General features: G+C 46.8%; 1 protein-coding gene across 8 annotated transcripts in view; it reads right to left on the reverse strand.

Moving 5' to 3' along the window:
* GDPD5 (glycerophosphodiester phosphodiesterase domain containing 5) overlaps window positions 1-14,693 on the reverse strand; it is a 107,104-nt gene that overhangs the window by 14,885 nt on the left and 77,526 nt on the right. For all 8 annotated transcript variants that reach the window (XM_069026452.1, XM_069026473.1, XM_069026430.1 and 5 more), the window contains 6 exons: window positions 11,320-11,413; window positions 10,631-10,690; window positions 8,522-8,620; window positions 7,190-7,283; window positions 5,243-5,388; window positions 840-922 (listed from right to left, as the gene is read on the reverse strand). In XM_069026452.1, coding sequence (XP_068882553.1) covers window positions 840-922; window positions 5,243-5,388; window positions 7,190-7,283; window positions 8,522-8,620; window positions 10,631-10,690; window positions 11,320-11,413 — 576 coding nt within the window. The remainder of the gene's footprint in view (window positions 1-839; window positions 923-5,242; window positions 5,389-7,189; window positions 7,284-8,521; window positions 8,621-10,630; window positions 10,691-11,319; window positions 11,414-14,693) is intronic.

Here is a 14,693-nt window from a genome sequence, read left to right on the forward strand (position 1 = left end):
GTTTTAAAATAATTTTGTCTCTCAAAAAAAAAAAAAAGATGCGAAGTAAAAAGGAAACAATTAACAATTCAACTTCCTTCCACCAGGCAAAAATATCTGTCCATTGACACAGACACCAAAGCAGTCAGGGAAAAAAATAAAATACCTGCTTTGAGTCTTTCTTGTGTTTGTAAGTGGTACTAGGACAAACTGAGAACAGGAATATCAAGGAATATTAAGAAACTATCAAACTTCTGGAACAAAGCACAGCTCTTGAAATAATCCTCTCTAAATTCTCTTTTAATTGGTCTTGTCCACTCAGCTCCACACTTGCCAGCAAGGAACGACTTTCTGACAGTCACCAGGTTCCTCCTTCCCTAACGATTAATGCCTTGGGAGGGAGAGGAAGAGGAGAAGGAAGGGTTTCTTCCTGGTGCACTCTTGGGATGGTTTTTCAAGGTTGGTGAAGACCCTCCTGTGCAACAAAGTCAATTTGGGATCTCTGCTCTGTCTGCACCTGGGGTATGCCAGAAAAAGTCACATTTAAGCAGCTCTGTCTCTCCCCAAGGCCAGGCCGTTTCACTGGAATAAAACAGGCTCTAGGATCAACTACAGCCTTCCTGCAAATGAAGGTGACAAAGGGATCCAGGTTCCCTCCTTTGGACAACTCCACCTTTAACCATCAAGTCAGTGAAATAATCAGCAGCGTCTGATGGAGACACAGGAGTTACTGGATGAGTTCACCAGGACAGCCCTTTCTGATGGGGAAAAGCTGCAATGACCAGACACTGGATATGCTGGACCATTCCTGGCTTGGATTATCCACAGACAGCCTCAGAGCAGCCAGCACACTGACCTACCTCAACACCACATCAGCCTGGACTCCATGCACCTTCTGCTCCACTGCCTTCTGGAAGGACATCAGAGTGTTTTCTGGTGCCAACTGTTAGGAAAACACAAGAAAAAAAAAAAGCAATGAGAGATCAGCAGCATGAGAGAAGTTTACAAAGCAGTGTCAGTGAGGATGCTGGGAGAAGAGTTTGGAGATATCAGGGTGTCCTAAGTGGCCCAAAATGTTATTATTCCACATCTCTCCGTGCCCAAAAATTCCTGTCTCTTCCATACCATAGAGGACAACTAGACCACATATTCTGTAAGATACATTTTACTCCCACATCTACCCATTCCATGAAGTCAGCTATTAATCTAAAAATCAGACAGTTTCTCCAGTAACAAATGTTCTAGTTAGTTTTAACAGCAATTTTAAAAAGAGCCTTAAGCCTAGAAAATTTATCCCTGCGGCTATCAGAGAGAAGGACTCAGATTTTACTTGATATTCCTCCCTGTTGAGGAGCAGATGGTAACAGAATTAGGGTTTGTTTAAAATAAAAATGGTGTGAAGACAAATACTTTGCTTTTCTACAAAAGCAGTACAGTACAGCTACTCCCAAAACACCCATGAAACAACAACAGGAAGACCAGAAAAAAAAAAAAAATACAACTGTGGAAAGGAAACCTGGCAGGTTTTCTGCACTGAATCACATCAAAAGAAAGTTATTTTTGAAAAATAAATTACTTTTTCCCCCAGTTTTTTTCAGGCTTAGAGCACGTGCAACACCCTGGTTTTCCACCACCAGGATCAGTTCCATCAGGACATAATAAGCATTCAACAGCCCATGATTTACTCAGGGACTGCAAAGAGCAATAATTAAGGGCAAAGGCCCAACTGCACCATGTGAGCAAGATATAATGATAAATATAAAAACTTGCTTAAGCATTTAGAGTGTCTCTAAGGGACATTTGTTTTCTGATCACTTCACAGGCTCAGGTCAGCAGAGCTTTGGAGTAAAATAATCAGAGCAAATACCAGCACCAACCTTCACCCAGCTCCGGTATCTCCAGCCCCACATCAACACAAGTTCATTTTTATGTTTGCTCATCAAAGGCGGCACAGAGCCACATTATCTTCCTAAAACAGCTCCCAATCAAAGCCAGACTTGTTTAGGCACAGCCAGAGGCGACACCCCCAGCGCACAGCCCCGCGCTGGGTCACCCAAGGTCGAGCTCCAAGAGTTCTCCACACATTCCCAGAGCCGTCAGCAGAGAGCAGCAGCCACAAGGATCTGGAGAATCCCAGCCAGACTTGCTCAGATCGCCTTGGGTTGCTGTCACCAGGCTCGGGTGTCCCTTCCCAAGTAGCTCAGGTTTCTGCAGGGTAACCCTGGCAAGGTGATCCTCTCTCTACAGTTCAGTATTTGCTTTTGTACCCACCCTCCTATGAAAACATCTCCTACAAAGACAGTCTGGGAGAGCTGGGGTTGTTCAGCCTGGACAAGACTCTGGAGAGATCTCAGAGAGCCTCCCAGTGCCTAAAGGAGCTCTGAGGAGACCTCATTGCAGCCTTGCAGTACTTAAAGGGGGACTGGAAAAAAGGAGAGCACATTTTACACAGGCAGACAGTGACACAACAAGGGGGAACGGCTTTAAAGTCACAGAGGGCAGGGATGGATGGGATATTGGGAAGGAATTGTTCCCTGGGAGGTTGGGGAGGCCCTGGCACAGGGTGCCCACAGAAGCTGTGGCTGCCCCCAGATCCCTGGCAGTGTCCAAGGCCAGGCTGGATGGGGCTTGGAGCACCCTGGGATAGGGGAAGGTGTCCCTGCCCATTCCAGAGCAGAAGAATGAGATGAGCTTTAAGGTCCCTTCCAACCTAAACTATCCTGTGATTCTGTGATTATAACCCTTCAGGCAAAGACACACCTCCCTGTGAGCATGTGGTGAGTCCCCAGCCTGTCACCCTCACATAAATAATTGCCTCTCCCAGCGAGTCCAGCATCGATCCAAAACCTGCCCTCCCCAGCTCCTGAACCTCTCAGTCGATCCCAGCCCTGAGGGAACTGCACAGGCCACTGACACCAATGATGTAACTCAGTAAAGATCAGCCAGAAAACAGGAAACCAAATTTAACCCTTCCCACCAATATCAGATGCTGCTTATTCCCAGAGCTGGCACCACTCTGGAGGCAGGACTGCTCTGTACCAGGAGTTTATATACCCTGCCATGTGAGGGGTTTTGTGAGAAAGGAAAACCTGAGATACAGGGATTTCGATCCTCCCAGCCTGTCTATTCTGCTAAAAAAGAGGGAGCTGAAGCCCCAGATTAAGCATGTTTAAGGCAAAGATGCATCCAAGCAGGGCAGCTGCTGGTACAGGAATTAATTGCTTGGATTAATGTTATTTTTTTAAAAAGGCTTTACAGCCAAACTGAAATAACTACAAAAATTCACAATCTTCTGCTTGTGTTTCTCAGTGCCTCTCTCCAGGTTTTTTTACGGGATACTTCCTTGGCACAATATATTCAGGTGTGCTATGCCTAAAACCTAAATCCAGGTTTGTAACAAGGGACACAACCAACTCTTGAAGGGAAAGGAACCTTGGGGCACAAAGCAATGATTTGCAAACCTCCTCTCTTTTATAAACCATGCCCACATCACTGAGAGCCAGACAGACCCAGCACAGGATTTCTATGAGCTCTTCCACCTCTCTGCACCTGATTTGAGGGACTCATCCCCCGCAAAAATCAGGCTACTATTCATTTCTTCCTGCTGCAGAGACACAGCAAGTAATTTCTAGAAAATTACCGTGAATTAACTCATTTTGGTTATTTTTGTGCTTACAAATCAGTTGCAAATGCATTCAAACAGAGTCAGGAGCTTTGGGGACCTTCCTTAAAGAAGATGATGAAAACTGTGTTAGAGCAGCACAACCTTGCTGCAGCTGGACATCACCACATTGTGTTTTTCCCTTGATTAGTCAGGGCTTAAAAATGAAACTCATGGCATCATTTGCTGGGGAGGTTAATGAAGAAGCCTGGACAGAAGAACCCAATTTTATTCCAAACTAACTGCAGCCACTGCAAACCTCTGGATGGTCTAGGGGAAAGTGTCCCTGCCTAGAGCAGGGGGTTGGAACAAGGTTTTTATGGTCCCTTTCAGCCCAAACCATTCTGGGATTCTGAGATTATGCACTAAAGGATCTGATCTTTTGTTCCATCAACAAGATTTAAGAGTATTTTCTTGTCCTTTTGGCAATATGGCCATCCTTTTGATTTATTTTTTATTAATTTTTCCTCTTTATCTCTCCTTTCCCATATTAATCTCCTTGTGAGCTACAAACTGGACAGAAAAACCCCACAAGTCAGGGTTAAAGTGATACCTAAGAAATGGAATTTTCTTTTTGTGTAAAACGATGCCCTTTGGAAGTTCCCTGTGTGGGGCTTAGTGTGGGATCTGCTACTCCAGTGGATTTCTGCATTAGTGTCCCATCATGCCAGGTGAGTAACATGCCAAGGCAGTGACAGTTCTGTTTAAAATATACAATAAAACATACCTTTAATCCCCCTATTTTAGAGAGCATCCATAACTAACCCTGCCCATGGCAGGGGCTTGGAACTCAATGGCCTTAAGGTCCCTTCCCACCCAAACCATTCTGGGATTCTGCAGCCTAACTTTTCAGGAAATTGCTCACCTGGACTGAAAGGAAGTGAAAAAGCACAAAACAAACAGGAAAAACAACCTGCCACGGACAAGAGGATAAACTCATAAGCAAAAGCCATTAGGGATTTAATAACTAGATACAGGAGATGAGACCTCATTATTGTACTGCCCACACAAGAAAGCTGAAGCTTGATTTAACAAAAGATGACCTGACCTGACCTGACACAGATTTATTTCCCAGACAAGCCTTTCTCCTGCTCTGGCAGATGATGTTTATTGTGTTTGCTGCTATCAATCAGGCCGGCAGCCAGGTTAACTGCCCTTATTTTTAATATGTAAAGAACGTGTGCAGCAAAGAAAATGCTTCTTGATTTCACCTGCACAAGCAGCACAAACCAAAGCTCTTCAGAGTCACAAAAAGAAAAAAAGGCCCCCTCAAAGATGGTGGCAATGTTTTGGTACCTAAGAGAAGATGAAAGGAAGGATTCCACAATTCTACGAAAAGCAGCAGCCAAAATAATGCAGTGGCACAAACCAGCCTGAGCAAGGCAAGAATTGCCCTTGTGTTTGTATCTAAAGCATCTGGGGTGTCACTTGACTCTGGGTTCAAGCCCTGCTTTACTTCCACAGTAATCCTAGGCAGGAGTGCCTCCAAGTTGTATTTGTTGTATCCATTCCCTGGAGAGCAGCCAAGGGAGACTGCCAGATCCAGCAGCATCCTTTGCACAGGCAGAGGAGCCAGAGCACAGGGCTCTGATCACTACTCACCATCGGTGCCCCACGGTGGCCTAGGATGGCTGGCTTGGGTCCCAGAGCCTTCTTCTCCATGATGCAGGGGGAGGAGATGGTGAGGGGGACGAGGTAAAGTGCAACTACAACTGCCAGGTATGCAGTGAACATCAGCATCTGGGAAGCTGGGATGGAGAGAGAGACAAAGAGCTGGTGAAACTGCTGGCCCTGACCTCCTCACACCACAGCAGCACATTCTAGAATGCCTCTGTCTTCCTCCAGAGGGGAGAACTGATTTACTGTCAGTGCCTCCAATGTAAGAGCAGAGCTCTGTGCTTAGGGGAAAACATCTTCTGTTTGAAAAAAATCAAGCCCTGAAGGAGGTTTTCACTTCATTTTGTATTTGGGAAACAGTAAGTTAAGTGAATTGCTTAAACCCCAGAAGTGCCACCCAAAACACTGTTGGCTTTTCCACCCTTTGGGTGGGACAGCCCCAAATTTTTCCCTGCCTGACAACAGAAATAACTCATCAGTCACTCATAGCTAAAAATAAGCCATGGCACCACACCAGTGCAATTAAAGCTTATATTGGTGGTTTACCACCGCCACCCACTTCAGCCAGGGCAAGGCTGCTTCAGCTGCTTCTGCCTTGAGATTTCTGCCAGAAAAATGCAATAATGCTTTACTGATCAAGTTGGAGACGTTTAAATAAATCCCTGGGCTGTGATGGTGCTGCAGTGCTTGGGGCCAGAGGAGCAGTCCTGCCTTCCACACCACCCATCAGCCACCCAATTCCATCTATCAGTGACTTTCCACAAAGTCCAGGCTCTCTGGGAATCTTTGGGAGGTGCTGACAGAGCAACAGAATCACCCCTTGTACCCCACAGACATGTGTTTCTTATAAAAAACAACAGGCACCTTTGAACTCCTAAGATATCTGGAGCCACTAGAAACCACAGATGTTACAGCAAAAGACTTGATGTTTAAATTTTTTAATTATTATTTATTATGCAAACTCATTAAGTCTTTGGAACTTAAGGGATAACAGCAAAAAAAAAAAACCAAAAAACCCAAACCCCTTAAAACAAATATTTGCAATGGATGCAAGATAGAGAAGGTGGGGATGTTTTTTAAGGGAAGGACAGAACAGCCCAGCTCTGCTCCTGGCCACAACTGATCTGGTTTCCCTCATAAATAGGCTACTTTTTGCTTCCAGCACCTAATAGGCTCATTCATACATGTTCCCACAAGCCAGAAAGTAATTCTAGGAACTCTGCCAGGGCTTTTTCCTCCTCTCTGGCAGAGATGTCAATCACTCACAGAGCACTCAAGGAACTCAATGGTACCTTGCTAAGGGAATCACGCTGTGTCCTGCACCTTAAAGGCATCACACCAGCACCCAAACCTCCAGGCAGACACAGAATGTGATCCTGACCCAGCTCCTGCTCACCCCAGGAGCACCACACACCAACCAGGCTCTGAAAATTCAGTCTAATCAGAACAAAAAGCCCCAAAAAATTTGCTCAGAAAAAAAGCTGAAATGCCACAAAAAAATGGCAAGAACAGGCTTGCACCAAGGCCGGCAGCTGCACCTGATATTTCCAAAAGACTGAAATCCTATTTTCCATTAAAAGTGACTGTAGTTCACATTCTCACAGATGTTTTGGTTTTTTCCTTCTTTTTTTAACACCACCATGTCTGCACCAAAAAGTCTGTAAACTATTCCAGGTAAGATGCCTTCCACGAGTAAAACGAGTCTGAAATAATCTTAAGATCAAGTGATACCAATGTTTTTCCTTAAAAACAAACGAAACAATCCAGGAACAGAAAGAGAGAAGGAAAACAGCTTCCTGGCTTATTCAAAAGGAAAAAAAAAGGTAAAAAGTAAAGGAGAAACAGGGGGGAAAAAAATAGAATCAAGGGGAAAAAGAGAGAAGCAAGAGGAGCAGCCACTCCCCACCCTGCAGGGACACAGGAGGTACTCACTGGCTTTCTCCGTCCGTGCAAACTGCCCCGCCACCAACCACGACAGTGCTGTGACAGCTGCCAGGGCTCCTATATGCAAGAAAGGGGCTGTGGCCTGCAGGGCACAAGAAGAGGAGAGGAAAATGTGATTAAAAACACCCCAGCACCTTGAAAATGCATTGATTTCACAGGTTCTGTTTCCAGGTGGATTCTGCAGCGTTCCTCCATCAGCCTCCTGCAGCTGTTTTGGCCATTGTTTCTTCCAAATCCTGCCATTGCCTCTGGCATGCTGGCTGCTCTGAAGGGAAAGGAGGAAAGCTCTAACCCCCTTTTAGGGGAATTTCCCCCTCAATAACAGAGATATTTGGAATAAGGGCTGCTGGAGTGAGTCCAGAGGAGGCCACGGAGCTGCTCCAAGGGCTGGAGTCCCTCTGCTCTGGAGCCGAGCTGGGGGTGTTCACCTGGAGAAGGCTCCAGGGACAACTTATTGTGGCCTTTTAGCACTTGAAGGGGGTCTATAAGAGAAATGTGGACAGACTTTATTAGGGCCAGCTTCAGTAGGACATGGGGGAATGGTTTTAAACTGAGATAGTGTAGATTCACACCACATATGAGGGGGGGAAAAAAACTATGATGAGGGTGGTAAAACACTGGCACAGGGTGCCCAGAGCAGCTGTGGCTGCCCCTGGATCCCTGGCAGTGTCCAAGGTCAGGCTGGACAGGGCTTGGAGTAGCCTGGGATAGTGGAAGGTGTCCCTGCCCATGGCAGGGGATGGGAATTAGATGAGCTTTAAGGTCCCTTCCAACCCAAACTCTTCTGGAATTCTCTGAACACACCGGTCTGTTAATCACCAGGGTGCATCACCATGACACAAAGCTGGAGATGTATCATCTGAGTCGTGCTTCTGCTCTCCAATTCCCTGCCTAAATCTTAAAAAAAAAAAACCAATAAAATAAAACACTTCTGAGAAATGTTAGTCACTCATGTGAATGCCATTTCCACCCCCTGTATTTGCATAGATTTGCATACTCCCAAATACATGTCAGTGATCACTTCTTAAGCAAGATGGGCAAAATATTTTGGGACTTTTTTTTGAGGAAGAGGGGAAAAAGGAACAGTGAGCAGATTTAAAAGAAATTAAGTTTGTAAGTATTTTCCTCTGACACTTCTACAGCCCTGCAGGATACCACAAGTCTTTCTTAAAACAATTTTCTCATTGCCAAGATTTCAATTTGGGGAGTGTCAACCATCAAGACAGAGTTTCACCTCACAGAAATTCATAAAACACTCATGGCATTCAGCTCCTCTGGCCCCTTTTCCCTCCCAGGGAAACATCCTTGCAGACAACTTACCTGCAATGAAATAAATACCATCTCCCACTCATCGTCCCAAAGCTGTGCTATCGATGACATGGTCACCACAGTAGTTATCAAGGTTGTCACCAGGCCAATCTGCAACAAATCAGAGGCTATTTACAGGCTGGAGATTGTGGTTATTATATAAATTGTATAGGTTGGGAAATGGAGAGAGAAAACCTTTGCATGTAATAAAAGGCCTGAAAAAAGCAGCACGAAGACCCACAGGGAAGGAGGCTGGGCTCATGTGCTGTCACGTTGTGACCTGTTATACCAGGGCCTGAGAAAGGACTCTGGATGGGACAGTGGTGGCATGGAGAGGACAGACCAAGACCCAGCCAGTGGAAGCACTTAGAGGTCTGAGCAAAGCAGGCAAAATGAAAATGTGACCTCCATGGGGAAGGTAAAAAGTTCAAACCATCCAAAAGTGCCACGGAAATAACTCCAGCTGCAAAGACTGAGAATCTGGGCTGTCTGTCTAAAAATAATTCCCACTCTCTGCTCTGTCTGGTATCCAGCCCCTCCTGTTCTGCCAGAGCCAAAGGATGCTGCTGCAGATCCAAAATCTGTGGGGGAGACTTGGCAGAAACCGATCCCCAGGAAGGAACTGATCTGTCTTGGTTGCACAGGGCACCTCTAGGCCAATTTCAGGTTTAATACCTCAGACCAGCAAATAAAACCCCACATTCCCAACATTTACAGAAATCACTTTGGTACATATAAACAGGATTCCTCTTTCTACAGCCCTAACTGCCCTTGGTGTGGCCGTCCTGTGTGGCACAGAGGTGTCAGGACACAAATCTCCACTCCTCCCTTTCCTCCTCCCATCAGCTCCAATTTATTGCTTCTACCCCTCCCCTCACACCCATCTTTGACTTGGCTTACAACCCTCAGCTCTTTGCACAGAACTGCAGGAGAAAATTGGACAGAGTTGTGTGGTTTGCACATACCAGCCTTTCCCACACACTTTAATCTATATTTGAAGTTAATTCAGTAGAGTTCAGAGAAAAATATTAACTTATTCCAGTCATGTATCTCAACCTCCTTAGGAAGTTGAGGGAGGTGTTGGGAAGGGAAGAGACAGAGCAACACATCTGAGCTGTGATGAAAAGGGGGCTTCTTAGGAAGAAGGGGAGGAAGGGTGGGGGGTCCACAGGGTAGAACTGATCTCCACCAACACACCCCTCTTCTGGACTTACTCATCTAAGCCCACCAGGGTGCCTGAGAAATACCATTTTCCCTGATGAAGAAACATATGTCAGGCTCAAGAATTGATAATGTATGTGCAGCAGCAGTCAGACAGTCCCTGTCCCCCCTCTGATTGCATCCTTCTCTGCCCCTGAGGAAGCCTAATTTCTACCATCTCTAAGGGAAAGAAATAAAGAAAAAGGAAGGGTGGGGAGGTCTCTGCTCTCCCTGTCCTGGGACGTGTTCAGGCTGTGATTCCTGCAAGACCTCATCACGGGCAGAATTCCAGGAGGAGCTGTGCATTGGCAGATTCAGGTCTGGTCCCTTCATTTCCAATTAGCAGATTGCCTGCTACAGTGGGATCCTGCCAACCCATTTTCTCTCCCTCCATACCCTTCCTCTCCCCTTCTGTGCTCCAAACATCTTCTCTGGTGTTTCACAGCAGCGTTTTTCAGGCTGCTTTACACACAAATCTCCTTGGTCCCCGCAAACCTCACCCTGCACATTGCCCACCCCCAGTTTTAACAACTACATCCTCTCCCAAGGCTTTTCCAGCTGGTCCCTCCAAGCACACTCTGAACAGCTTCATGTCTGCTCAGCCCCTCTCCAGGGCTGGGTTCAGCACAGAAAGGAGCCCCAGAGAGGTTCATGGAGCACCTGAGCTGGGACTGAACCAGGCTGCTCTAACCACTGGTGTTTCTCCATCTCCATGGGTGGCCTCTCTATCAGCAAGGGCCAAAAGCATTTCACCAAATTCTTTGTCCCCAGGCTTTGATGGCCTCTCCTGAGCAGTTTGCTCATCCACCACAGTCATTTTATGCTCTTCCCAAAGGCACAGTGACAGCAAGTGCCACCCCCCGCCTGCTCCTCAGGCTCCCACATTCCCGAGATCCTGCTCCCCTTGAAGGTGAGATCTACCTTGTGCAGCCAGTGCAGGTTCATCTGCTGTCCCACAGCTATGTGACACAGTGCCAGGATCTGGGAGGGAGAAACCAGCAGTCAGACAGAGGCACATCACCACCATGAAGCGCTTGAGCACACAGGGACACGTCACCCACCCGAGGGGACAGCCACACAAGCCAAGGCAGCCAGCAGGAAGGGAGGCAGGATGGGCCAGCAGATCCTCTCCAAAGCCAAGGATGTGAAGGAAAAGGCTTTGCAGGGAGCTCAGAGTCTGGCCCAGGGGTGCACAGCCCCTGTGGCTGCAGGAAGCAGTGGCCACCTGAATGGACACCACCCTGAAGGTCCCAACACCCTGGGATGAAGGGCAACAACTGCCCCTTGTGCCTGGAAGTAGAAACTGGGCCATACCATGGGAAACAAGAGCTGTATTCCTCCTCTGAAGGTACCTGTCTTTTACTTTTGATCATCTGAGGCCTAAGATTGTCTGTTTTTCACTTTTAATTTTATGCAACTTAAGGTTAAGAAAAAGAGAATAAGAAAGAGAAAGAGAGAAAGAGAACGAGAAAAAAGAGAAGGAGAAAAAAGAGAGAGAGAGAAATCACTTCTGAGGGAAGATTGCTCAACTTGTAGATGGCCTGAGAAGCTTGTGGCCTTTTTAAAGCCAACACACAAACCTCTGAGAAAGGGGATTTCATTCTACTCACCAGTAACATTGTAATGTAGGTAAAGCCAGCAGCAGTTGTTACAAGGATTGGAATGGACCAGTCACTCCAATATCCCATTCGGTTATATAAAAACCTGGAAGAGAAGTGGGAAGGATAGATTAAGAAGGGATTCGACACCACAACAGCTTCACTAGGATTAGACAAGACTTTAGAAAATGGATCTGTCAAGAAAAGAGATAGGCAGCAAAAAGCACAAGTGCCAACCCAGTGCTTTAATCCCTTATGGAAATTAACTGGATAGAGAGAGGCAGAGAAACCCCAGAACCCTCCTTGCAGCTTCTGAGAGTTCAAACCCGACCTGGATTAAAGTTTTTCCAATGGATTTTTAGGGAAAAAAAAAAAAAAAAACAAAAACCCAACAGCATCCCTAATTTGGCTTGGATTAGGGTTGATGCTATCTCTGTGCAAACCCTTTGGCACAACAAGGACAGGGTGATTCTGGGGGGAAATCAGCTCATTCAGTGAACTGGCTGGGTCCTTTTGTTGCCTGCTTTTTGGTTACAACAGACAGAAATGCTGCATTACATACATGCAGGTCAAAGAGCCAACCTCCTCCCCAGCACTCAAATCCAGCATCAGTCATCAGACAGAACATCTGCTCTGTTTGGACAAACTCTGGGGTGATTTTTGGGGCTGTCCTGTGCAGAGCCAGGAGTTGGACTCCATGATATAATCCAGGATATTCTCTGATTCTAATTCTGTCCAGGAGTAAAGCTCCCCTGTGGGATCTGGAAAGCAAATCCTTGGGCTCAACAGGCATGGCCCGTGTCCAGGTTTTGCTCAGGAAGTCAAAGAGCACAAAACCAGGGATCTGCAGGCATTCAGACATGCTGTTAGGAAAAAAGAGGGAAGAAAGGAAAGAGGGCTCCTCTGAAGTCTTTGCTGATGCCACCACCCAGAGCTTCCTTAGCTCTCAGTCCATTTAAGTTTTTGCTCTGATGTCCCTTCAGTGCCCCTCTGAGAGCACCAAGCCTTCACTTGATGTGCAAATGAATGTTTTAAAATGCTGTGTCCATGGCAGTTATGAAGCAGATGAGCTTTCTCCAGAGCTGAGGAGGAACACATTTGCTACAAGCCTTGCATTTATGGTCCTGCTCCAGGGGAACACAGCCGGGTTCCCAAATTACAGCATCCCCCACAGCCCACCCGAGCCAGAACTGGTGCAGTACAAACCTTATGCAGTGCAGATCTAAATTATAATGCAATCAAGTATAGACACCAAAAAGGGACATGCCAGAAGCAATAAATTAAAAAAAAAAATTACTTAAGGGACACAAAGCACCTTCACTAACAAGGACCTCACTGATATTCAGCCTCAAGGAAAAAAAAGCTGAAAAGCCTGAAGCAAGACATGCTGGGCCACAATTTTGCCTTGCCCTTCTAAAGCCCATTTCAACCCCAGAATAGTCCCTTTAGTCCTTACAAGTTGAAAAGCCCTAACTGCTGCCCAAGATGCCTGACAGACAGGTAAAAAGATGAAAAACCTCCTCAAGGGTGGCAGAGGGAAAAGGCCCTTAGAGGTTTGGGTTGAAAAATCTCCTCCCAGAGGGTGGTGCAGTGCTGGAACAAGTCCCAGAGTGGGGGGAAGTCTTCATGCAGCCTTCAAGCCAACCTGCTGCTGGCAGTGGTCCTCCTTGAGGGGCTGCTTGCACAGACACCTCCAGTCTTTCTTCACCTGGTGGGACAGGCTGAAGGAGTTCAGTGCAGCTGCACGTGACATGAGATAGGAGAGCTCCCAAGGATGAGCTCTGGAGGGTGGCAAGAAGCTCCTGACACCAATATCACAGCAATTCCTTCTCCCACTTCCTCTGGAAGGCCCTGGCAGCAACTCAGTGTGCTGTTTGCCCCAAAGAGCCCTTCCTCTCCTCTGGGGGAGCTCCCAGCTTCCCAGTAAATCAGAGAGGAAGGCAGCAGGAACAAGCAGCAAAGAAACCTCGTCCAAAAGCACGGCCCAGAAGCGACAACCACAGAGGAACAGCAAAGGCACCGTTTCTAAACACCAGCCCCTCACTGTGCCTCATCAGCAACAGGTTCACAGCCCCACTGGGAACAAAATGATGCTTTCAACTTCCTCACACCCTGTCTGGCCAAAACTGCTCTGTTTTCATGGAGCCCACGCAGCTGGAAGGGAAGAGGGCCAGGCTCAGCCTGCATGGACCCAATGGAAATTACTTCCCCCTTGCCTGGAACTGGCATGGCTGTAATGAAAACCTCACCCCGTGTTCTCCTCCTCCTTTCCAGCCTTTCCACAGCTGTTGCCAGAAACCCTGCTCAACCTCTGGTGCCAGTGCATGGAGCAGGGATCTCACTGGGGTTACAGTACACACATAGCACCAACCCATTTCCAGCACTGAATGGCAGTGCCTGAAATGCTGTTTTCCATCCAGAGAGCCTCTCCAGAACTTGTGCACAAGAGGGAATCCTTTCCCTGTGTTGTGCACAATCCAGATGTGCTTCCAGCACCCTGGGTTGCATGGCAGGGACAGGGCTTTGGGCTGCAGGTGACATCTGGACATGTTAAATCCCAACTGCCTCTTGCATCCAGAGCAGACCTGCAGATGTCCCCTCTTTCCTGCAAGAATTATCTGGGGAGCCAAGCCTTGGCAGCACTGCAGCTCCAGTGCCCATTCACACCATTCCCAGGTCTTTCCTTCATTTCTGCAGGATTGTTTTTAGCCCTTTCACAACTTTGAGCTCAGTGTTGGTCCCGCACTGGGGCGGATTTGGAGCACTCACATCCTCTCTGGAGGTTTAACTGAAGAAGAGAGAGGTTCCAAAATACCATTTTAAAAAAGGCATTTTTATCATGCTGCTGTTACAAATAATTCAGAGCAATGGTGAAGGTTTCACTTGCCACAGTGTGGGTGTGAGCAAAGAGGAAAACCCCATTTCCTCCTGGGAGGAGCCAGCTCACATCACCATGTTGGTAAACACTCTCCCTTCGCACAGCTCCAGCATCTAAAGCAGATGATTTATTTAAGGGATCAGCTCCCCACTGTGTTTTAAAATACACTTTACATCTTATGTTTGACAAGAAGACGATGTCAAAGCAGTTTGGTTAAAACACAGCCCAAGGTGCTGTCAAAATGTTTTAAGATGCTGCGAATAATAAAAGGGAGTATAATTTCCAGCATTGGAAGCAGCTGGCAACACCCTAAATTCCAGCACATCCCACTGCTAAGCTCCTTTTCAGCTCCTTCCAACTTTGTATAATATTTTCCACACCCATGTGCTTCAGGCTGAATTCTTGCCACAGATATGTTGTGGAATAGTTGCAGCCAAATTGCTCAGCCACTTCCAAACCCAGCCAAGCACAGAGATAAACAAACAAAAACCCAGCCATGCAGTGGAGA

This window comes from Aphelocoma coerulescens, chromosome 1 (genome assembly GCF_041296385.1).
Source record: "Aphelocoma coerulescens isolate FSJ_1873_10779 chromosome 1, UR_Acoe_1.0, whole genome shotgun sequence".
NCBI classification, from domain to species: domain Eukaryota; kingdom Metazoa; phylum Chordata; class Aves; order Passeriformes; family Corvidae; genus Aphelocoma; species Aphelocoma coerulescens.